The sequence below is a fragment of the Diabrotica undecimpunctata genome, chromosome 1 (genome assembly GCF_040954645.1).
Source record: "Diabrotica undecimpunctata isolate CICGRU chromosome 1, icDiaUnde3, whole genome shotgun sequence".
NCBI lineage: Eukaryota > Metazoa > Arthropoda > Insecta > Coleoptera > Chrysomelidae > Diabrotica > Diabrotica undecimpunctata.
Window position 1 is genome coordinate 109,986,266 of NC_092803.1, and position 24,822 is coordinate 110,011,087.

General features: G+C 33.9%; 1 protein-coding gene across 1 annotated transcript in view; it reads right to left on the minus strand.

Annotated features, from left to right (window-relative positions):
* The window catches only part of LOC140452312 (cytochrome P450 4V2-like), a 167,834-nt gene that overhangs the window by 1,887 nt on the left and 141,125 nt on the right, over nucleotides 1-24,822 (minus strand). The window contains exon 7 of the mRNA XM_072546495.1: nucleotides 18,837-19,010. Within this exon, the coding sequence (XP_072402596.1) occupies nucleotides 18,837-19,010 (174 nt within the window). The remainder of the gene's footprint in view (nucleotides 1-18,836; nucleotides 19,011-24,822) is intronic.

The window sequence follows — 24,822 nt, forward strand, 5'->3', positions numbered from 1 at the left end:
CTGCAGGGAAGGAGAGAGTATAAACAGACTTGTGAAAGCAAAAAAGAGAGAGTATTACATCAGAGTGGCAGAGGATCTAAGTAGGGCACGTGACTCTAAGAAGTTTTGGTCTTTGGTATGGGTTTTTAAAATTAAAAACAGATCGATATATACATTAATGCCTTTAGATACATTTTGTCTGCATTTTTTGGGTCTTCTAAATCCAGCGCTAAAATCAGACCAACTAAGTTATGCGGAACCTTATATTGATGAAAGTATGCATGGAAGTGTTGACATGACGAAATTAGATGTAGCGCTCACAAGTCTAAAGAGTAATAAAGCACCTGGCACCGATAGGATACCGGCCGAGTTTTATCGAGCATCAGTTACGGACTCTCTCCGGGACGCGATAGTTTTTACTTTGCACAAGAAAGTTTTAACAGATGATGTAATGAATTACAGGGGATAAGTAACCTGAACGCAGTAGCCAAGCTCTTTTCGTCTTTGTTACTGGGCAGAGTAAAAAAGTGGACAGAGTCAGGTATTTTACTACATTACCAGACAGGTTATAGGGACGGATATTCTATTGTAGATTAACTGTTTAATTTGACAATTACTAATATAATACGAAGAGCAAGAGGTTATAAGAAAACTTATGCTTCGTTTGTAAACTTCAATAAAGCGTTCGATACGATAAATGGAATTTAAAAATCAATATGGACAAGTCAAAAATTATGGTGTTTAGACAAGGGGGTTAAGTTTTTAAAGAAAAGTGACAAATAAATAAAGAAATTGTGTAAGTCGTTAATATTTATTGCTATTTGGGAGTGAAATTACCACCGCGACTATCTCTTAGGAACCACTTTAACTAAAAACGACGAGCAGCCAGAGCAGCTATAAATATGGCTTGGCGACAGGTTTTAGCTAAGAAGATTCTTCCACTATCATCTAAGGTGAGCATATATCAAGGAGTATTCCGATCTTTTTTGACCTATGAAGATCAAGTTTGGGGACTTGCGTAATGTAAGGAAGTTGAGGAGGTAAAAGGGTTTTTATAAAAATATATTGAATATTCCTAGGTACTGTCCAAACTACGTGTTGGATTTAAAAACTAACATAGAGCATGCGTATCTATTTACGATAAAATTATATAAAAAATATATCAAGAGGGTACTAGAGTATGAGGAAGAACGATTGCCAAAATTTCTTCTGCAGGAAATGATATGAGCAGTTGTGATTGGAGAAGAGATTGAAAAACATTGGGGGAAAGTGCGGAGTGGGTGGATAGAAATTTTTAAGTAGACACGCTGGAACAGGTGATATAGTGAAGTCGTTTTACCCTGTCGTATTTCGGATTAACGCCCGAAAAATAATTTATGACTCTAGTTGCAGCCACTCTGTTATGCTTTCCCTTTTCTACCTGCTTTTTGGTACCGAACCTCCTACTGGTCGGCTGTAGTACTTGAGGATAAATCAGTGCTACCAAAACAATTTTTTTATAAATCGTGAAAAAACGCAAATTGAATGCTTTGTGATGATAATTTATTGAAAAAACTTTTATAATTTTATTTAAAAAAAAATTGTCTCGAGGAGTGCATCCATTCCTTGCGGTCGCATAACTGATAATTATAGTTGTTGTATTTGCAAAAATCAGAGAGCTCCGAAAAATCTCGCTATTAGTATTCTAGAGTTTTGCCAGCAACACAATATGATAGCAACAAACACTTGGTTTAAGTTACCTCAACGCAGGTTATACACCTGGACTTCCCCGCTACACACAAAAGAAAGAATAATAAGAAATCAAATAGATTATGTTTTAATCAACCAACGATTTCGTAACTCCATTACAAGTACAAAAACATATCCTAGTGCTGATGCAAATTCCGACCACAACCCTGTAGTAGTAAATATTCGCACAAGAATTAAAGTAATAAAAAATGCAAAGCCGAAGAACAAACCTAATATGGAACTACTAAAAGATGTACAGATTAAAGATAAAACCACTGTAAAACTAAATGAAAAACTCTCAGAAATAGACCGAACCCAAATAAATATCCAAAATATAAATACAACTTGGCAACAAATAAAATCCATCTTCGTCAATTCTGCAAGGGAAGAAATTCCAAATACACGATTAATGGCAAAAAAAGACTGGATGACACCAGCTATTCTAAAGATGATAGACGAAAGGAGGAAATACAAAAATAAGAACACAAGCGATTACAAACGATTAAATACAGAAATAAGAAGGAAAATAAAAGAATCAAAAGAGAAATGGCTCGAAGAAAAATGTAAAGAAATAGAAGAATTAGAACATAGACATGATTACTTTAATATGTACAAGAAGGTGAAAGAATTTTCATTCATCCACAAAAAACAACATTGCCCACTGGTAAATAACAACGGAGAGTTAATTCATAACACCAAAGATAAAATAGAAGAATGGGAAAAATTTATACAACAGCTGTTCCGAGATGAAAGAATAGACATTACAATAAATAATGTCACTGAAAGCCCACCAATTCTAAAAGTCGAAGTGGAATATGCCATTAAACAATTAAAGACCAATAAAAGCCCTGGACCTGATGAAGTTTATCCTGAAATACTTAAATTGATCGAAAGTAATAACATTGATTTGTTAGTAATTTTGTTTAATACAATCTACGATACTGGGGAAATACCAGAGGAATGGTTAGAATCTATTTTTATTCCCATTCCAAAACAAGCTAACTCCAGGCGATGCGCAGATTTTAGATTAATAAGTCTTATGAGCCAAATGCTTAAAATTCTATTAAAAATACTTCACAATAGGGTATACAAAAGGTGTGAAAAAGAAGTTGGATACGATCAATTTGGATTCAGAGCCGGAATGGGGACCAGAGAGGCCTTGTTTTCATTACAAGTACTGCTGCAGAAGTGTTACGACCAACAAAAGGATGTCTTTCTATGTTTTGTAGACTTTGAAAAGGCATTTGATCGCGTAAACCATAATAAAATGTTAAATTCCTTGCAGAGCATCAACTTGGATAGCAAAGATCTCCGACTAATTAAGAACTTATATTGGAGGCAGAGTGCCAAGATTAGGATCGACGATCATACATCTAGAAATATTAGTATAAATAAAGGAGTAAGGCAAGGATGCATACTGTCCCCTATGCTGTTCAAACTTTACTCGGAACTACTATTCAAGCAAGCCTTGGAAAACCTTTCCACAGGAATAAAAATTAATGGAGAACCAATATCTAGCATAAGATATGCAGATGACACTGTCCTACTGGCTGATACAGACACAAACTTACAGAGGGTTATAGACCACCCTAAGGATGCTTGTCGAGAGTTTGGAATGAAGATCAACGAAAAAAAAAACAAAAGTAATGGTGATCCAAAGAAAACAGAATATCCCCTTACCTATAAAAATAAATGGGAATATTTTAGAACAGGTAAACCAATACAAATACCTTGGCTGTTGGATTAATTGCAAGCTGGACCCAGAACAAGAAATTAAAGCGAGAATTGCTCAAGCTAGGGATAGTTTCTTTAAGATGCGCGTTCTATTCTGCGATACACATATAAATATTAAATTGAGATTAAAACTTGTAAAATGTTTTATCTGGTCTGTTCTTCTCTACGGAGTCGAAACATGGACTTTAAAAATAAAGAGCCTGAATAGAATCGAGGCATTTGAAATGTGGGTGTACCGTAGAATTTTAAAAATTCCTTGGACAGCACGAAAAACAAATGAAGAAGTATTAGCGAGACTCAATTTAGAAAAAGAACTATTGAGAACAGTCAAAAGAAGAAAAACCAGTTATTTAGGACATTTGTTGCGCAACGAGAAATACTACATCCCTCAGTTGATAATAAAAGGCAAAATAGAAGGAAAGCGAGGAATTGGAAGAAAAAAATTGTCCTGGTTACGTAATATCAGAAACTGGACAGGACTTGGATTTGAGGAACTCTTAAGAACAGCTGAAGATAGACAAACGTTTGCCACCATAACCGCTAACCTCCATTGATGGAGACGGCACTTGAAGAAGAAGAAGATCGCCGGTTTTCAATAGTGACAATGGATAACGTACAAGAAAACGATAGAACACCTAAATATAAGTTTTTATCTCCGACTGAGCGTCGAATTGTGTTGAAAGTGGAAAATTATTTTACTTTAGAAAAAATCAACATGGGACCAATTACATCAGTACTGGCAGTTCAAAAAAGGACAAGTGCAGCTTGTGGAATTTCAGAACTGACATTGCAAAGAGTTCGCAAAATGAGTGAGGAGCAATAATTAAGTAAGGAAAATAAAATGATTCGTTTGCATCCGAAAAACCTCAACTTGCCACAAGGTATTAAAATCTCAATCAGAAATATCATTTATGACATGTACAAAGCAAAAGAACATGTTACAAGAAATACACTTATTCAAAAAATAAAGGACAGAGAACTTTGTGATATGGGTTTGACCAGTTTATCAAAAGTATTAAAAGCTATGGGTTTTAGGTACAAAAAAACCAATAATCGTAAAGTGTTGTGCGAGCTGTCCAATGTTGTTGGAAAAAGGTGGAAATTTATAAGAAACTATTTAAAAAACAAGAATTCCGAATTTGCCAGACAATTTGTGTTTCTTGACGAAACATGGATTTTTGCGAAAGGAAATAATACCAAATCATCCTGGCAAGATGATTTTACCAAATGCTATTCGAGTACTAGTGCGAGTAATGGCAAAAGATATATTATATTGCATGCAGGAAATACGGAAGGTTTTATACCCAATGCTAATCTTATATTTTCTTCGACAAAAAAAACTGATGATTACCACGGAAATATGGACGCCGATATTTTTGAACATTGGTTTGAAAAAAAATTATTAAAAAATCTGGAAAATCCGTCATTATTAGTCTTAGACAATGCTTCGTATCACACCAGAGAGGAGGAAAAGTTTCCCACAAGCAGCTAGAAAAAAGAAGATTTAAGAAAGTGGCTGTCGGAGAAAAATATAGAATACGAACATCTAGTTTTAAAAGCTGAATTATTAAATAAGTGCAAAGAACACATTACTGAGAAAAAAATTGTAGTTGACCAAATGGCTCTAGAATATGGTCGTGAGGTTCTAAGACTACCACCATATCACTGCCAGTACAATCCAATTGAATTGGTGTGGGGCATCACTAAAAACTACTATGATAAACATGCATGAAAGACCACCGACGAAGCCAGCGTTTTACAACTCTGGCAAGATGCACTAAACCAAGTCAATGAGGAACAATGGCGGAAATGTATTGAGCACACTGAAAAAAAAATTTTAGAGTCATATGAAATAAAACAAGTTATTGATGAAGTAAGACCTTTAATTATTCGTAATAACGAAGATTCAGATGAATCGGATAGCGAGTCAGATAGTGATGATACCCGTCCATAGATTAAGAAGTAGATAGAAAAATTAACACAAAAGGGTACCAACCACCAAAAAAAAAATAAAACAAAAACCGCATGCAGGAGAGAGCCGGAGGCACGCCGCACGACGCTCTTGAATGCAAGCACCAAAAAAATTAGATTAGCAAGTAAGGTAGATTAAGGACATGACTGGACGAATGACTGGGTATTAGACGACGGATGAAAGGTTTCGATGCTTGCTCGCTCTCGACTGCACTTGGTGCAGAAAAGGGAAAGCAAGTATAGGCACACACAACCATCATTAGATCGCCGAACAATTGCTTTGGCCGGTAGTGATAAAGCCAAATGGGCTAACCTACCACTTAAATGTAGATACACGGAAATCTCCCATTGCGTGACGGGGGAGACCGTGAAATAGTCGAGACCTGGCTCTAAAGACCAGGGGGCGGAGGAAAGCCGGGGCTGGTTGTACCGCAGGAGGACATATATTTTTATAGATATATTTATAAAATATATAAAAATAAAAATATAATACAAAATTTTGAACACCCAGTATTAACATTGGCAAATTTTTTTATGCTTAAATAAAAATAGAGTTTAGTATACGCTGAAAAAGAATTTTTGCTTTTTCAGCATAAATAATAACTACAATATTAATTTTTGAAATTGCATGTGTAATATGAAAAATTTTTCAAAAACTTTAAATATCTCAAAAACGCCTATTTTTTCGAGAATGGTATCCCAATAAAAATCGATCCAGAATTTTACGTAGATTCTAAAAAAAATAACAAAAAGCACAGTTTCTATTTAAAATAAGAAACTTAATGGCGACTTTCGGTACAACCGGAAGTCCTAGAAGAATGCAAATATTTAAAAAATGAAGAATGCTTTGCATAACCCATTATTACAAGTTTGCAGAAACCAGTGACGACCAGAACTTTAAAAACTTTTAACCAATATGTTGCGTGAATGATCCTGTATATTTCATACTCAATGTTTATCAATTTACATTATGACATTCAATTATTATAAAACATAATACAAAGTTATTTTATTAAAAAAATCCCTAATGTCGTATTATCAAATTAAGAAAACCGTACATTTTTAATTTGAGAACCTCTGACTACCTGAGGCAAATCTGAACAGACACTTTTATTACTTATGCGACAGGCTAAAACGATCCTACTATAGAAGCAATTAATGCTAAAATAAGGAAAAGAGCATTGGAGAAAGCAACTGACTCTAATTTTTGCAATTATTATAGAGATTTAATTGTACTCGGTGTTCACATAAGTTATATGGGTGATTAAGTGTATTTAAAAGATATAAGGTGGATATTTCAGATTCAATGTGATGTATTATATCTTCATGATAGACTAGGTAGGGCTAAGGTAGGGTAGGTAAGGTAGGGACAGGAAAATGTGTGCTATGTATAATAAAAGAACGGTGGAAGATATTCTGTATTTCATCGGACGATGAATGAGATGGTTCGGAACAAGTAGATTGGAAAGAGAAGAATTGTTGAAACTTATGAGAGGTTTGGGCGGTGGGAACTAGTTGGATATGCAAGAAATATATAGAATGATAGATATAACCTTGTATTGGAATATAACTATTAGCTTCATGATATGCAAACATGTAAAATTTAATCTAATTTTTTGAATTGTAATATTATATATTTGTCAATTAATAAGTGACCTTTTCCTATGTATTAAATTTATTAAAATAATTAGCACTTAATACTCTTTTATAACTTATTAACTATTATTAATTTTATGGCTACTTAGAATAAAAAAAATGTTGTTTTATATTCTGGCCTGCCACTCAGATCACCAATGGTCGTGGGGGAATAAATGTTTGTTTTATTAGGAGAGCTATTACTTTAAGTAATTACTATATTTTAAAGCAATATAACAATTTCTGAATCTAAATATGAATCATTCTTTTGTCTGCTTTCAAACTCATTTCAAATTTTTGTGCTATGTTGCGAAATGTTAAGCTATTTTCCATGCTTCGTGTTAAATACCTAACTACCTAACATCCCAATAATAGAAAATCATGGACCGAAGACTTGAGACAGCGCAAAATTTTCATTTAACAATAAGGTTTTGCTTAGTCGATACTATCTTAAATCAAATGTCCAATATGTAGACACCACATATCATGAGACAATCCGGTTTAACTTAACTTCTTGCAGTATGCGAGACCCTACTAAAAGTGAATATTCATTTTCTAGTTTCTTGTGGAGTAAAAACGGATCAGAAAAAGACAAACAAAGCAAAGAAGAAAAAGAAACAGCAAAAACTGTCATTTGAAAACCATGGAACTTGCTCCAATTACAGGTTTTAAATTAAAAGATGAAGAGAGACTACTGAAAATTTCCAACAAGGGATCATGAGCGGCACACCGCAACAATTTTCTATAAAATGCCTTTTGTACATACATATATGCTCTTATAGCGTCACATAATAATATAATATATTAATTTATTTATTAGCGGACAAACTATTTTACAAAATACAGAGTTTATATAGTTATAATTTCCTTTAAATAAATACAATACCACTTGAAGCAGAATGCTTGTGTACACACACACACACACACACACACACACACACACACACACACACGCACACACACACACACACGCGCGCGCGTGCGCAGTGATCATCCCTACCCCTAGGAACATGTGTATACCATTGTAAATTGGGATCCACATGTCCGAAGATCAAACCGGTCACACTTCGCTATTGAAGTGGTACCTATCTGACCCCCAGGTTGTCCTCCACATCTCCTCATCGTGTGACTTACGTGAGGAGGCTTATGATCTGAAACTTACTTTGGGTGCCCTGGGTAATGGGACACCCTCTGTTTTTATTGACTGTGGTTAGGCCACCTAACTGTAGGGCTAGCACACATATCGGCTTTTCTCCCTATTTACTTCACTGACTCTATAGACGTTACTCTACAATGAATTCGGGACTTCGAGCCCCTAAAAAAAAAAATAAAAAGCGTGTGTACCGAACAGAGAGCCGCCAGCCTGAGCTAATGACTTTTTTTTTTGTTTTTGTGTTTTTTTTAAAGCTAAATTAAAACTATCCTAACTTAAAGTGTGCGTGAGGTGGAGTGTGCATTCCCAGGTGTATACGACCATCACACATCCCGTGTATATTGTACTTAAATCTAAAAGAGAAAATTTTTTTTGGTTGGTTTCTGTCTAATTTTACATTCGTTTTTGGGACTACTACGCGACCATCTCATCCTTTATTATTCATCTTGGTTTTCCCTATATCCTGCTATTTGCTGTTTTGGTCTTCTGTGTACCGCCTGATATTTTCGTTGTACTTAGTCAGCTCTTTTAACCTTCTACTGGGATGGTTTCTTAGTCCGTTGAATATTTTGTATGCTCGCTCATCCAGCGTGTGTAGGATTCTTTTTTGTCCGGATTCTTTGTACAAATATCTCAGTGGGACATATTTCGGTACCTTAAGAGCATCTCTGATTATTTGATTTTGAGTGGTCTGTATTTTCTTCCTGTTTGTTTTACAGGTGTGTCCCCACGCAGCGGAGGCATACGTTAGGAATGGCAGGATTATGCTATTTACAACCCTGATTTTAGTTTTAAATCGTAGTTTGCTTCTTCTGCCTATAAGCGTAGAGAGCTGACTTTTTAACGCTTTGGCTTTGTACATCGTTTGGTTGATGTGCTCTGTAAAAGTGAGTTTCTTGTCGAGTGTCACCCCGAGGTATTTTGCTTGGTTCCTCCACTCTACTAGGGTGTTTCTGATGGTAGTTTCTGGATTTGGTAGACTTCTTCTATGACTAAACATAACAGCTTGTGTTTTGTCGGGATTTAAGGCAATTTTCCATTTTATATACCATCTTTGAAATCTGTTCAGTGCTCTCTGCAGATGATTAGTTGCATGATTCGGGTCTCCACAGCTTACAGCTATTGCCGTAGCTTCAGCATAAAAACTTAACAGAGATCCTGGTTCTGTTGGCGTGTCGGCCGTATAGATGGTGTACAGGTAAGGCGACAGCACCGCTCCCTAAGGCACACCCGCCTCCAGGGTCCCAACTTCGGACAGGGTTGCCTCTATCGGAACTCTGTACCTAATGTTGGCTAAATATGACGCAAGGAGGCATGTCATCCCCTCGCTATACCCCAAATCACTCATTTTATATAAGAGTCCTTGGTGCCAGACTCTGTCAAGTGCCTTATTAACGTCCAGGAATTTGCTGTATACATTTTTTCGTTAAATCCTTTTGTTATAAATTTTGTTAGTCGTAATACCTGTAGTTCACAGGAGTGTTCACTTCTGAACTCGAATTGAGCTTCTGCAATGGTGTTTAAGGCCTAAGACTCTTCATTTAGTCTTTTCAGTATGACTCTTTCCGCTATTTTACTGATTAATGACAGTAAGCTGATGGGTCTATAATTTTAAGGAAATGTGCCATTTTTCTCTGGCTTGGCAATCATAATTACATATGCTTCTTTCCATCTGTCTGGAAAATATCTTAATTTAAGCATATTGTTGATTATGTTCGTGATGTAAACAATAGCTTTTGTATGTCGATTTTTCAGCGCTCTGTTTGTGATGTCTGGTCCAGGGGCTTTTTTTGGTATTTGTTAACTTTATTAGTTGTTTAATTTCTTCAGGGGAAGTATGCATTATACCTATTCTGTCCTTTCTTCTTTTAATTCTTCTAGCTGTTCTTTCTACCTCTTCGGTGAAGTCAAGATCTCCGTTAGGGTGTTCGTTGTTCCTACAAGCCCTATCTAATTCGTCCTTCATAACTTCAGCTTCTTCCGTATGGATAATACCCTTTTCACCATGTAAGGGGGGAATAGGTTTTTTATCTTTTCGGAGAATTTTTGATTATTTCCAGAATGCAGATTTATTTGGGTTTAGCTCTTGGATATAGGTGTCACAGCATTCATTTCTGTGATTTTGTAGTTGTCTTTTCACTTCCCTCTGTAGCTCGTTTGCAATCCTTTTATCTTTTCTTGTTCTTGTGCGGTATGCTCTTCTTCTTTTTCTGTTCTTCCCCTTGATTAGGTTTTGAAGCTCTATGCTAATATCCCTAAATCTTCCTTTCTATCTGGTGATTGTTTCCGTTTTGGAGCTGGCATCGATGGCATTTATTATTGTTTGCGCTAGTTTTATCACGCTGTCTAGTTCTGCGATGTTATTAATTGTTGGGACAATGCCGATGTTCTCGCTCACAATTCTTTTAAAGTTTGGCCTACTTGTATTCTTTTTGTTGTGGGGCCGCAAATAGTTAGTTTCTATTACGCCCAGGGTCAGGACGATTAAATTATGCGTCGAATCGCCTTCGTTTAGAGAGTGATTCTCGTATTGTTGACCCACGTTGTAGAGGATTGCAATATGGAGGTGCGTAGGGAGTAGTCCGTGGAAACATGTCGGATCTGTGGGTCAGATAACGTAGGTGTTGGGTCTGTTTTCGAGATGGCCGCAGAGTAGTCTTCCATTTCTATTGGTCTCCCTGTCAAGCCAAATGGGAGATCTCGTATTCAGGTCGCCTATGATTATAGTTGACTTTTCTGAGTTCAGGATTAGGCTCAAGTCTTCGTTAAATATCGGATCATTTGGTCTGACATATGCAGACACAATTTTTAATGAGTCGTTGTTGGTCTTCAGCCGGATGATCGTGACTTCCATTGTGATTAGTCCATCTGGCGTTGGGATATGCTGGTGTTGGGATATTCTGGTGTTCGATTCCTTTTTTAAACAAGATGGCAGTTCCTCCATAAATGGCTTTATTATTCATTCTATAGATATCATAGCCTGGAAATTTTATCTTCTTTCTTTCCACTAGTTTAGTTTCTTGAAGTGCTACGATATCGAGCTCTAATCTATTTATTATCTCGTCCAGAAGGTTGATCTTTTTAAATATTCCGCCGGAATTCCATACGTAGATCTTCCGATTGGTGTGCTAGCATTTGCGGACGGCCTCTTCGAATGCGGTCATCATTTTGGTGGCTTTGTCCATCATGGACATCATTTCCATCATCTTGTTATTATATTCCGTATAGAAATTTGCGATAAGGGTGGCCGCGTCTTGAAACGATACCGATTGCGAGGGGACGAGGGCTTCTGTGGTGGTTTCTGGGGTTTTCTTTGCTGTTTGGGCATAGCTGACTCTTTTGTTAATTGGGGCGCTGTTTATTGGTCTTTCTGTCGGTTTTGCGGGGGCGGAAGTCTCCCTTTTTGGGGCCCTGGAGCATCCACGGTAGTTGGCTGTGTACGCTTTTCCGCAGTTAGCGCACTTGGGGTCCATTTCTCTGCTTTTGCCGCAGTCGTTGCTGATGTGGTTTTCCCCGCATTTCACACACCTGGAGCCGCAATGACAAGCCTTATAGCTGTGGTAATATCCTTGGCAGTTGTAACACTGCAAGGTATCTTTATTCATTTTTATTTCATCTTCAACGTAGATACGCTTATAACCTAAATCAGATATGCTTTTTATTTTTGTTATGTCTTCCTCTTTGAGGGTGACGATGAAGTGAGACAGGACCTTTTTATCTGATTTTTTAGAGATCATATTAATCAGTCTTGTTGCATTTACTTGTGTCTCGTTCAATTTATCAAGAATTGAATCCATGCCGATAGTTGCTAAAAGCCCTTTTATTATGTTTCTTTTTAGTTTTTCGCTGTCGATAGGGTAAGCGATGAATTCTATCTTGGGGATGTGTTCTTCCAAGATTTTTACCATACCTATGTAATCTTCTTTGATCTTGGTATTGATTACTATCGATCTACCAGATCTTGCAAACTTGTTGACCGATATAATACCTTTACTGGCTGCTCTGTGTAGGATTTGTTGATGCTCTGCTACTGTTTTTAGTATTATTGCAGGCGGCTTTGGTTTTTTTGTATTCACTTCGCTTGTTTGCGGCAAGACAGTTTTTTTTTTTCGACGTTTTCTTTATCAACTTGGGTTTTTCCAAGTTATTTTGGGCTTTTCTTTACTCGCTTCTTTTCTGAGTCTCTTTCTCAGCCTTTGTAAGTTTTTTGTCCTTACGCTTGTTCACGATCTGCGTCTGTTTTTCGGCGACGCTCATTTTTGTTGTTGTACTACTGTTATTAGATTTATCAGTAGTGGTGCCTTCTGATTTTTTCTCTGTTTTACTTTGGACTTTAGTCCAAACTGCAGGTTCGTTGTTTGTTTTCTTTTTGTCCTTCAGCTCTAGGGGCTTGCCCTTGCTTCCGGATGGTTTTGCGGGGGGAGATGCGGATAGTTCTTGCATGTGTGCAGGGTCTACGCTTGCTTTTCATAGGTATATGCCCATTACTTCTGGTTCTTCCGCTTTTTTCGTCGCTGTCAACGACATTATGTCGTCGACTAGTTTTTGGATTTCTTTGTCCTTCTCCTTGTTTTCCTTTCTTAGCTCAGTCATCTGAGCTAGAAGGTCCTGAATTTGCTTGTTGGTCTTTTCCTCTAGGATACGGCCTTCCTTGAGCATTTTAATCTGCTCGGTCAGTTAATTGACTGACCTACTTAGTTTTTTTGGCTTTTTGACACGTTTGTCTCCACTACTCCGGTGGAGATGTCTTCCATAGCTGCTGGGGTCGTGGCTTTAGTTGGGGGCGTCGCTTCGCTTTCGGTGGCTCTCATCTAGGTGGATGTCATCTCTCCGTCATCTGTGTCTTCTTCGCTTTTTTCTTCCTCGGTCTTTAGAGTGAATGAACATTCGTCGTCCGCGATATATGCTGGGGAATCTTCCACGGTTGGGTTTATAATATTCTTTAAAAATTTATTATGTTGATCTATTGAGCTAGCGACGGATGGGGTGGACAAAATACTGACATTATAGTCTTCTTCATCTTCTCGTGATGTGATCTGCGTGACATCACTATTAAGGGGGAAGGGGATTATCACTCATTATGCCGGAAGGCAGTGAACGTAAACGTTTAAACGAATTTTCAAAAACTCTTCTCAGACGACTCTGTTTTTTTTTCCACCGACTGGCCGCTGCCAGAACGGTTTGGTGGGTGTCGTCCCATTGACCTACGCGATTGTTCACTCCCTGTGTTCACAGGGAGGGATCCACTTGCAGTTTCTCTAACCACAGGAGCAGGGGCCGTCTCTGTCCGACTTTGTCAAATGTCAAAGCCTTACAGTGTCATCCCTGTCGACACACTGTGGTTAACCCGAATATCTTCGCAAACGGGAAGTTCCGCGAGGAGCCTATAAAAACAGCACCCCGATGGTTTAATTAAAAACAACCTCACATCCGCTCTTCGCTTTGTCAAAAACAATCTGCTGGTGCCACCTACGGTGTCTTACCCACGGAGAGCTAATAAGCTCTGTTGACTACCAGGCCAGTTGCTCCTTCCAAAACACCTCTGCATTGCTCGACCGCTCGAGTCGAACTCATATTACTGAATGCTTGTGCAGTGGTCAAATCAAATGAAGTCGTTATAATATAGAAATATTCTGAACATACACTACCTTTTCACAATTACAATATTTATTGCATAATAATAAAAGAACAAAAACTCAAAAAAGAATTACATTGCTTTTTCATAAATTACAAAAAAAAATACTTCAATTACAAAATCTAGAATGATGCGTCATCCCTACGATGTGTTTACAGAAAAATAACAGCAACAAGTGAACAAAAAAAAAAACACTTACAATAATAATTAGTCTAATATCCACACATTTATTTTATTTCTTAATGTTAATTAAACCATTGATTACTGTAAGAGGCATGTCTGTAATATATTTCTTTAACTTAATTTTAAACAGTTTTATATTCGTACGATCGTTTGTAATGTGAAAGTTTAAAATCTGCGTTTTTTAGGCATATTTCAAATGTCTCATATTTGCTGCTAAAACTCAAAATCAAAATTTTATGTTATAGGTTTTAAATATTAGGTGCTATCATTGGAAATTTATCTGCGACCGGTCAATGAAATTAATAAATTTGATTGATCTCACGAAAATCGTAAAAAATTTCAAAAATCGCATATCAGTTATTTATTGACCAGATTTATAGAAACTGACTTCGTTCGCGGCAAAATACAAAACAAAAACTGCATACAAAATCTGCACTACTCGATTTTAAAACACATTTTAATTCACACTCTGATTGAAAGATATCGAGTTTTACCGTCGAGTTGATACATATTTTATTTAAAATTGATTTCTCACGCGTAACTGACATTTGCGACTGTTAATGCGCTAACAAAGCGTTGTTTCTCAATAAACATTTTTGTTCAAAATTATCATAGCTAAATTTTTTATTTGAAAAATTAATTTCTACTGCCTAAAGATTCTTGGTAAATTGGTTTTTTTCCTAGCGAGGGGTGGAAAGGGGGTTTCAGTGCGAATAAGGGGGTCAGAGTGATAAATTTTTGCATGTTTTTTGGGATTCCCAAATTGATATTTTCAGCAAAATTAAGCTTGTGTGTATGAGTTTCAGAAGTGAAATCTATGACGACGAATATATAGTAAATAACATAGATTATAATTGATTTCCTATATAGTGTGGAAACCACTTACGAAATAAAATAATTTTGTTTTTGTTTTAAAAAATTTAAAAAATGCTGGGACCGTCAAATTTTATACATTAATATGCGCTATTTAAATTTAAATTTAAATGTATAGCGTGACCCACGAAAGCGTAGCATAGTTCATAAGCTTTGTTTTTATGAGAACACCCTGTACATTTTTATATTTTTAAAAGCTTAATAACAACAATAATGAATATTAGAGGGTGAAATTATGAAATAATTCACTGTGGAAACCACTTACGTAATAAAATTGTTTATTTTCGAACACTATAAAAAAACGCTAACGTCAACTTTTTAATTTAAATAAATATAAGGTTGAATGCTCGAATAAATGAACTTTACTCAGATAAAAGGCATATATCGAGCACAGTTTAATTTAATCTTGCCCAAGTACTTTCGATCCCTAGTTAATTGCAATTGACGAAGTAAGTTTATAAACGTTAATCACAAAAAAACTCTTTTTCAACCATAAACTTCGAGTTTTTATCGAAGTTAATCAATTTCTTTGATTATAAAAAAAACGTTTCTTGGCTTATTTCAGATGCCCCTGAAGATGATCTAGGGATCGAAAGTACTTGGGCAAGATTAAATTAAACTGTACTCGATATATGCCTTTTATCTTTTTAATTTAAATCTGCGCTTTTTAAACATAATTTTATATGTACAGTATGATCCCCGTAAGTCAAGCATAAGAAGTAGTCGTCCATCATATTTATTTTTAATGGAACATCAATGTTTTTATAAGCTCCTTTACAACCTGATCTTAACAAACTATATTGTGTAGGATCTATTATAAAAATGATTTTCGTCAAGAAATTAAATACAAAACGCATTATATTGATATTAATAATTAGTTTAGAAAATGTATGTCTATATTTGACTATGGTTTAAAAAAAAATACCATGATTTATACCAAGTGTAATAAATTATTAATTTCACAATTTTACCTTTATTACCTATTATTCATAATAGATCCTACAGGTTATACTTCTTTGAGATAAGGTTATTAAGTAGCTCCTAAAAATATAAAAATATACAGGATGTTTCATTAAAAATAAAGATAATAGACTATGCTAAATTTGTGTAAATCACCCTGTACATTTATATATCTGTTTAAAGAGAGCACATTTGAATTTAAAATCTTACGTGTCCAAGTGTTTTTTTTTAATTTTATCCATAAGTGGTTTTCACACTTTATAATTTCCAAATTTTATCCTATATTTTCAATAATAGGCCCTACATAATTCATTTCGTTGATACCAGAAGTCTTTTAAAAATGTAAAAATATATAGGGTGATCGAAACACTTACACTGCCACCATAGTGAGAAAAAGAGGGTCCTTCTGGCCGTAAATATTTTCTCCTCTTTATACACACACAATTAAAAACTAAGCATATATTTACACGTTTCTTTTCAAAAAAACGTTAATTTGCGTTTGTTAGAGATGAGAATCACCATATGATTCACGCGGCTTTGTTGGCTGATATCGTTTATTACAGCTGTGTGCATCATATACCGATTCACACAAAAACAAGTCCATATAATTCACGCGGTCTTGTTATCTAATATCGTTTATTACAATTTTATGCCCATTCCCACAAGATGAGTCATTTCTTGCAAAAATGCAATTTCGCAAATTTCGCTATAAATGGATATTATTCATTTCCAAGCGTTAGCCCGTAGGTGTTAGTCGATTTCTCTAAGTATTTTGTGTAAATCTTTATACTGTGAAAATGAATTACGAAAAAGAACAAGAAAAATTAAATCGTCTGTGGCAGGAATATCTTTCAGATAAAGATAATGAACCATTTGAAGATGATGAGTTTCTCCCTAGTAATTCTGATAGTTCTTTAGATAATGAACCAATTAAAAAAAAAGTAAAATTAATAAATCAACCAAGTACTTCTGGCACATCAAGAAATATATCTGACAGTGTAATGGAAACAATAAATAATGTTATTGAAAACAATTTAGAAGAAAGTGAAGATGAGGATAAAGAAAGTGAACACATTGATAATAGTGCGAATTTATCGTGGAAAGACGTGAGTGGACAGTATATGAAATTATTTGATTTCACTGAAATAGATGTTGGTGTAAAAGCAGAACTACACGGTGAATATTTTGATAAAGGTCCTTTAAATTTTTATGAGTTATTTCTTACTGACGAGGTATTGGAATTAATGGTGACGGAAACAAACAGGTATGCAAATCAGCTAAAAAGTACTGTAAAATTACTCCATGCCAGAATTTCTGAATGGCGTGATACAAATGTTGAGGAAATAAAATGTTTTATTGGGATCTTGATTTGGATGGGCTTATGTCGTTTTCCTACAATTGAAAGTTATTGGTCTAAAAGTAGTCTGTACGATAATAACATGAAAAATTTGATGCCTTGCAACCGTTTCCAATTATTACTCAAGACATGGCATTTTCATAACAACGAAATAGTAACAGATGATAGATTACAAAAAATTTCTCCTTTGAGAAACCTGTTGATAAAAAATTTTCAAAAACATGTTGTTCCCAAAGAGAATATATGTATAGACGAGTCATTAATACCATTTAGAGGACGGTTGAGTTTTCGGCAATATATTAGTAATAAAAGACATAAATTTGGTATAAAACTGTACAAATTATGCATTGAAAAAGGATACACCTATAACTTCCAAATTTATTGTGGCAAGGATAAACTACCAAATCAATCGTCCTCTGAAAATGTAGTACTGACCTTGTCTAATAACCTACTGGATAAGGGACGTACAATTTATACAGATAATTATTACACCAGTATTTCTCTAGCCCATAAATTACAGAACAGAAACACTCATTTAGTTGGAACTCTAAGAATCAACCGAAAATTAAATCCCAAACATATAATTGATACAAAATTGCAAAAAGGACAAACAGTTGCAGCTGAAAGTAATACAGGAGTGGTGATTTAAAAATGGAAAGACAAACGCGATGTTTATACTCTAAGTACAAAACACACTGCCGAGCTCACAGAAGAGAGCCAAAAGCCAAAAGTTGTAACTGACTACAATAAACATAAAATATACATCGATATGTCTGACCAAATGAAAACATACACCACCTCATTGAGAAAGGGAGTAAAGTGGTATAGAAAGTTAGCAATTGAACTGCTTGTGGGTACTACGTTAGTAAATTCGTATATATTACACCAAGAAGTTTCAAATGAGAAAATGACTATAACAAAATTCAAAGAGAACCTTGTAGTAAGCCTAGTAAAGTCCATTCAACAAAACCCTAATCCTAACGACAGTCATTTGTTGGAAGACGTAGGTTCCAGTAATCGTCGAAGGTGTGTTGTTTGTTATGAAAATATTGCTAAAACTGGACGACAAAACGCTCAATTGAAAACTCCTCAGTCAAGATATCTTTGTACACAATGTAATACGCATTATTGTTTGAGTTGTTTTTTTGAAATACACAAATGTACAAAATAAACATAACTTTTAAAATTTTGCAATTTTTATTAATGAATAAAGTTTTTGTTAATTTCTTATTAAAATAATAATGTATGAAAATGATAATTTTCGTTAAAAAATAAATAAATAATAGTTGATTTGAGTATACAGTTTTTATCAGTAACCCACTTTTCAGGCTGTGAGAATCAAACATTGGTTAACATATTTCAGAGGCCAAATAGAGTTTCTGTTGCTTACAGCCGTCTATTTTTAAACTGCATTAACGATATATTGATATGAGAGACCAAAACTGCTTCTCGCAGCTTTTATAATTTGTGATGCGTGAGAATCGATATTTGATTCTCGTGACTGTAAAGTCATATTACCCGTGCATCACGTTATGCTTCTCATGGGAGTGAAAGTGTTAAAAATAAAGAGCATATTTATAAATGGTTTAAATCCTATAAATATGTATAGATGTTTCAAAAAATGTTACCTATACAATTTCGAGGTCCTGCGCTAAAAGGAGTGTATTGATAGGGATTGAGTCTATTTGTATCTAAAAATCTGTTCGGATTGAATTTTAAAGGATCTGGAAAAGCTTCTGGATCTCGATGATAAGCAAATATGAATAACAGTACATCGATTCCCTTTGGTAAAAGCATTCCTTCTGAAAATAAAATAAACATAAATACGTATAATTTGGTGAGTCTATTATAAATTTATTATACATTTACCAATTACATGAATATGAATAGAAAAAAATTAGCCTAAATTATACTTATTATTTTATATACATTTGTTTAACTTATAAAATAAATTTAAGCAATAAGTACGAAACGCGCATATAAATATATATATATAGATATATATATATATATATATATATATATATATATATATATATATATATGTATAGAAAAGACATTTAATCTTTGCAGATAAGTTAAATAGTAAACTCTTAAATATTGGGGAAATCTGCAAGAAAGACTCTAATGAGTATCAATTGTTTCGCACGTTTTCGCTAAAGAGAATTAATTTGGCTTCTTCAGGGCTGAAAGAGAATAAATTATAATTAGCTACCATATATTATCTATTAAAAAACATTATTGATCTTACCGTAACTTAGAATTATAGAGTTAGAATATTAAAAAACTTTGCTAGTAACATAATGGTGTTTTTTGTTACTATGTGCAAAAAAAAGTTTTTTTTTTATAACGTTGGAAATGTATGGTAGCTTTGAACTTAAATCGCAAAGGTTTACCCAAGGTTAATCGAAAAACCCAATGTAACTACATTTAAAAGGAGGTAATTATTTGAATTATCGGCAATAACTAAATTTTTGATTGTCAGAAAGTTTAAAAGTAAGGTTCTGTTTTAGCCAGTTAAACTTTCTAACAATCAAAAATTTAGTTATTGCCGACAATTCAAATAATTACCTCCTTTTAAATGTAGTTACATTGGGTTTTTCGATTAACCTTGGGTAAACCTTTGCGTTTTAAGTTCAAAGCTACCATACATTTCCAACGTTATAAAAAAAAAACTTTTTTTTGCCATAGTAACAAAAAACACCATTATGTTACTAGCAAAGTTTTTTAATATTCTAACTCTACAATTCTAAGTTACGGTAAGATCAATAATGTTTTTTAATAGATAATATATGGTATACTATCTCCCACCCTCTTTAACGTGTATTCTGAGAATCTATTTAGGGAAGCTTTAAAAGATCAAAAAGGAATTATCATAGGAGGAGAAATAATTAACAATATACGGTACGCAGACGATACTGTGATTCTAGCTGAAAACATCGACGATCTGCAGGAGCTAATCAATAGAGTTGACATGGAATGCACAAATTGGGGACTGTCGATAAATATCGATAAAACTAAATACATGGTGACCAGTAAAGTGGATATCGGCGCAACCCAACTGATATTAAACCAACAACCGCTGCAGAGAGTTCAGAGATTCAAATACCTTGGATGTTGGATTACCCAAAATCTAGATCCATCCTTCGAAATTCGATGTAGAATTGAACAGGCAAGAAACTCATTTCAAAAATTCAAGCCTGTATTATCCAATAACTCATTAAATTTGGAAATCCGTGAAAAGTTTACAAGATGTTACGTGTGGTCTGTACTTTTGTATGGATGTGAAACTTGGACTTTAAACGCCGATATCATGAATAAAATCGAGGCGTTTGAGATGTGGTTGTATCGAAGGATACTAAAAATTCCATGGACTAGCAGAACCAGAAATGAAGAAGTTCTTCGAAGAATGGAACATCAAAGAACTCTATTAAATATTATTAAGAGGCGTAAACTAGAATATCTTGGACATATAATCAGAGGACCAAGATATGAGTTCCTTCGGCTAATTCTCAACGGTAAAATCGAAGGAAAGAAATGGATAGGACGGAAGAAACTCTCTTGGTTGAGGAATTTGCGGCAGTGGACAGGTTTGACAGCGGACCAATTGCTACACGTAGCGCAAGACCGAGATCAATATAAAAATATTATAAGCATGGTAGTCGCCGATGTTCCGTAGGGATATGGCACTCTAAGAAGAAGATATGGTAGCTAATTATAATTTATTCTCTTTCAGCCCTGAAGAAGCCAAATTAATTCTCTTTGGCGAAAACGTTCGGCGAAACAATTGATACTCATTAGAGTCTTTCTTGCAGATTTCCCCAATATTTAAGAGTTTACCATATATATATATATATATATATATATATATATATATATATATATATATATATATATATATATATATATATATATATATATATATATATATATATATATATAAAATAAAGTTTTATTTTGAGGTTGCAGTCATTAATAGGGCAGGAAAGTAAAACTCTTTGTTCTTTATTCAAGCTTTCGCAAAATTTATTTGCTTCTTCAGGATATGCTAAAATATGGTAACAGTAAATACAACGAAATTAGAACTAAATAGCATTGTATAAAACTAGTAAAAAAAAAAACTTACAACATGAGGTTAATCCATTAAATTTTCAAATTTGCAAAACATTAAAACTTAACTTATTTTAAAAATTATACAGTTATGTAAGTACAATATTCCAATTTAATTTAATTTTGTACTTACATAACTGTATAATTTTTAAAATAAGTTAAGTTTTAATGTTTTGCAAATTTGAAAATTTAATGGATTAACCTCATGTTGTAAGTTTTTTTTTTTTTTTTTTTTTTTTTTTACTAGTTTTATACAATGCTATTTAGTTCTAATTTCGTTGTATTTACTGTTACCATATTTTAGCATATCCTGAAGAAGCAAATAAATTTTGCGAAAGCTTGAATAAAGAACAAAGAGTTTTACTTTCCTGCCCTATTAATGACTGCAACCTCAAAATAAAACTTTATTTTACATAACGTGTCAGTCAATAATACCTAACTACTTTATATATATATATATATATATATATATATATATATATATATATATATACGCACCAGTGGATAGCTCCTCCTTATATAGGAAATTTACATATAATAGGTCCTCCACTGTGGTAGGTCCTCCGTATACGGAGGACTTATCGCAATCATTATAAATGAAGTCTAAACGTCATTCTAAACCATTGAGCAAAATTTCAGATGGATGAGTTATTGCATGTTTTTGTACGTTTGAATACTTTAGTTCAATATGATCGCCACATTACTTGTTGTGTCGCCAGCGTCGGCGTATATTTCGTTATGTATATTCAAATTATAGTTTACCGACCTTAGTTCTTCCTATTTTTATATTACGGTGGTTTAGTGCTCCTCTGGAATAATGATTCGAAAACTACTTAATAGTCTTCCAATCTTTCTTTAATATTTAAAGTAATATAATATATATATTTTAAACGAATATACATTATATTGTAAACGAATCTGATTATATTTAAGGGCTATATATATATTATTGATAATCATTTGTAAATTTTTAACAAGGGCTAACGAAAAAAAAACATGTATCTATGGTCGTTATAAATATTTAATTTTAATCATTATTTATATTTAAAAACAAATAATAAAAATATGAACAAAACTGAATATATAAACACAAATAAAAATACTCAACGAAAACTCAGAATATATTGCAAAAACTGAATTTCGAAAAAAACTTGGACATTTAACACTTTTTATATTCATTTTGAACGAAGACCTTTATTTTGAGCCAATTTTTATTTTTTAATATATCAGGATTTTTTAAAATCAGATCTTCACATTCCGATTTTTTGGGGAGCCTCTTTTGTTTAATGTGGGTTTTAAAATACATTTTGACTACTTTCTTCTGATTTTCTGTCCACGGAACTAAAACCCTTTTTTATTTTTTGCCTTCATATCAATTATTCCCTTTTTTCATTATTACAACTTTTTGGACCTTTTGATTCAATAACATCATTGGTTTCATTTTTTTGTTCCCCAAATACCTCGTTATTATGTCCATCATCATCTTCCATAATGTCTTCTTCCAAATTTATCTCTATTTCTTCTAAACTTTTTCCCTTGAATTGACCTGCTTTACCTTTCTTCATTAACAGGAGCAACTTAGAGATATTTACAGTTTGATAAATGTCATCGGGGAGTCTATATGAAGATCGATGAATTCCTAATGTGTGCCCCATAAATGAAGCCAGTTACTCCATGTCTTTTTCCGACATGGTAAACAACTGGGTTAGCGTTGCTAGATGTTTTCTCAGCCTTGTACATGTAAGAGCACTAGGATTTTTAGCTCCGCATAATTTAGCATATTTTGACATTACTTCATACCCTCGAATTGGTTTATCAAATTTTGGATTAACAAAAAGGTAAATACTAGGTGTTTTTAAAAGTAAATCTCTACATTTTGTAATCATTTCTAAGTGTTCTTGTACATCCTTACTTACTAGGAGGGGTACACCACGTCCCCTTTTACCTTTTATTGCTATTCTTCTAAAACTTTTCATTAAAATTCTTTCGGTTTCTGAAATTGTTTCAGAAAATTCTTCATAACATTGATTATCTTTAGCGCTAATGTAACTCTGTATGGTCATTCTTTCTAATTCACCAGGGCGCCTTCTATTTAATAAGATTAGACGGCAATATATAGTTTCTAACAGAAACATGTAAGGACTAATATCATTATTATTTTTCTGTAATTTATTACAAGATTCATTTGCCCTTCGCACGAGATAGTTTTTCAATAGCTTAAGGTCACTTGTTAGTGGTATTAACGTCACTTTGTTCCATTTTTTCATGTCTAAATCATTTGCAGCTTGACTGGAAATATCATATTTCCAATTTCCTTCTATTATTTGTATTAAAGATTTTAAGTCAGCTTTAGCGCTGGCACTTTTAACTGTAAACTCAGACTTTTTCGCATTAAGCATAAGTGCTATATCACAACACTGTTTTAATGTAGTGCCAATATTTTTAGCAAATGATGGAGCTTTAAAAGTTTTGCTCTCGTTATCATATTTTGAAACTATTTTAGTAGCAAAAACTAAAGAATCGTAATATTCTGGTTTCAATGAGTCAAAAAGCGTTTTGATTGAGGAACTATTTTTTCTTAGTTCGATAATAATTTTAGCTAATTCCCTCATTTTTCTAACTCGCTTTTCTAACTGGTTTTAAATTTGCAGAACCTAACAAATAGTTTCCCTTTTTTCTCAAAGCAAATAACAATTGCTTTCTCGTTTTACTTCTTGGAGGGTAAACCAAAATTTTTTTAACTTCTAATTTGCTTTGATGATTTCGTAGTATATGTCTAGGAAAATTTAATACAACTGATTCACAAAAGTAACAAAAAACAGATTTTTTTAAAGACTTCGTATTTATATTGCAAGTTTCTTCCACATGTTGATGGATATTTAGGCTGACAGAAGACGAAGGTGAATTAGATTGTTCCTAAAAAGTATGTGCTTTGAATTATATTGCTAAAATATTTGAAATAAACTTACCTCAATATTTAACTCATCTTTGTTAACTTGTTTTGGACAAAAGTGGGAATTATTTATTTCTGGAGAACCTGAAGACTTTTCCTAAAAACCCAATTAAAAAAATATTATATTTTTCCGTTATCCATTTCAATATTACAGAGTACACAACACATTTTATTCTTTTAAAAGTTTTATTGCACTTACTGAAGAATCATCGAAGGGAACATAATTGGAATCTAAAGGCGGGTACACATTTGCGAACCGAACTGTTCGCGAACCGTTTGTGAGCGCTATATTCGTTAATGTGTACGGCAGAAAAAACCGCTTGCGTACTGTTTCATCGTGACTCGTCGCGAACCAAATTGTTGCGGTTTATTTCACGACTTCAAAGGAAGCTCGGCTTTCAGTTTGGACGGCGCTTACTAGACGCAGCGAACATTTTTATTGTCTCTTATCTTATCTAAAGTCTTATCAAATCGACATTGTGTGAATGACGTGTTCCATCCTAGAGAGACGTGAGAAAACAGTAAACTGATTATTGTACATATTTTTATTT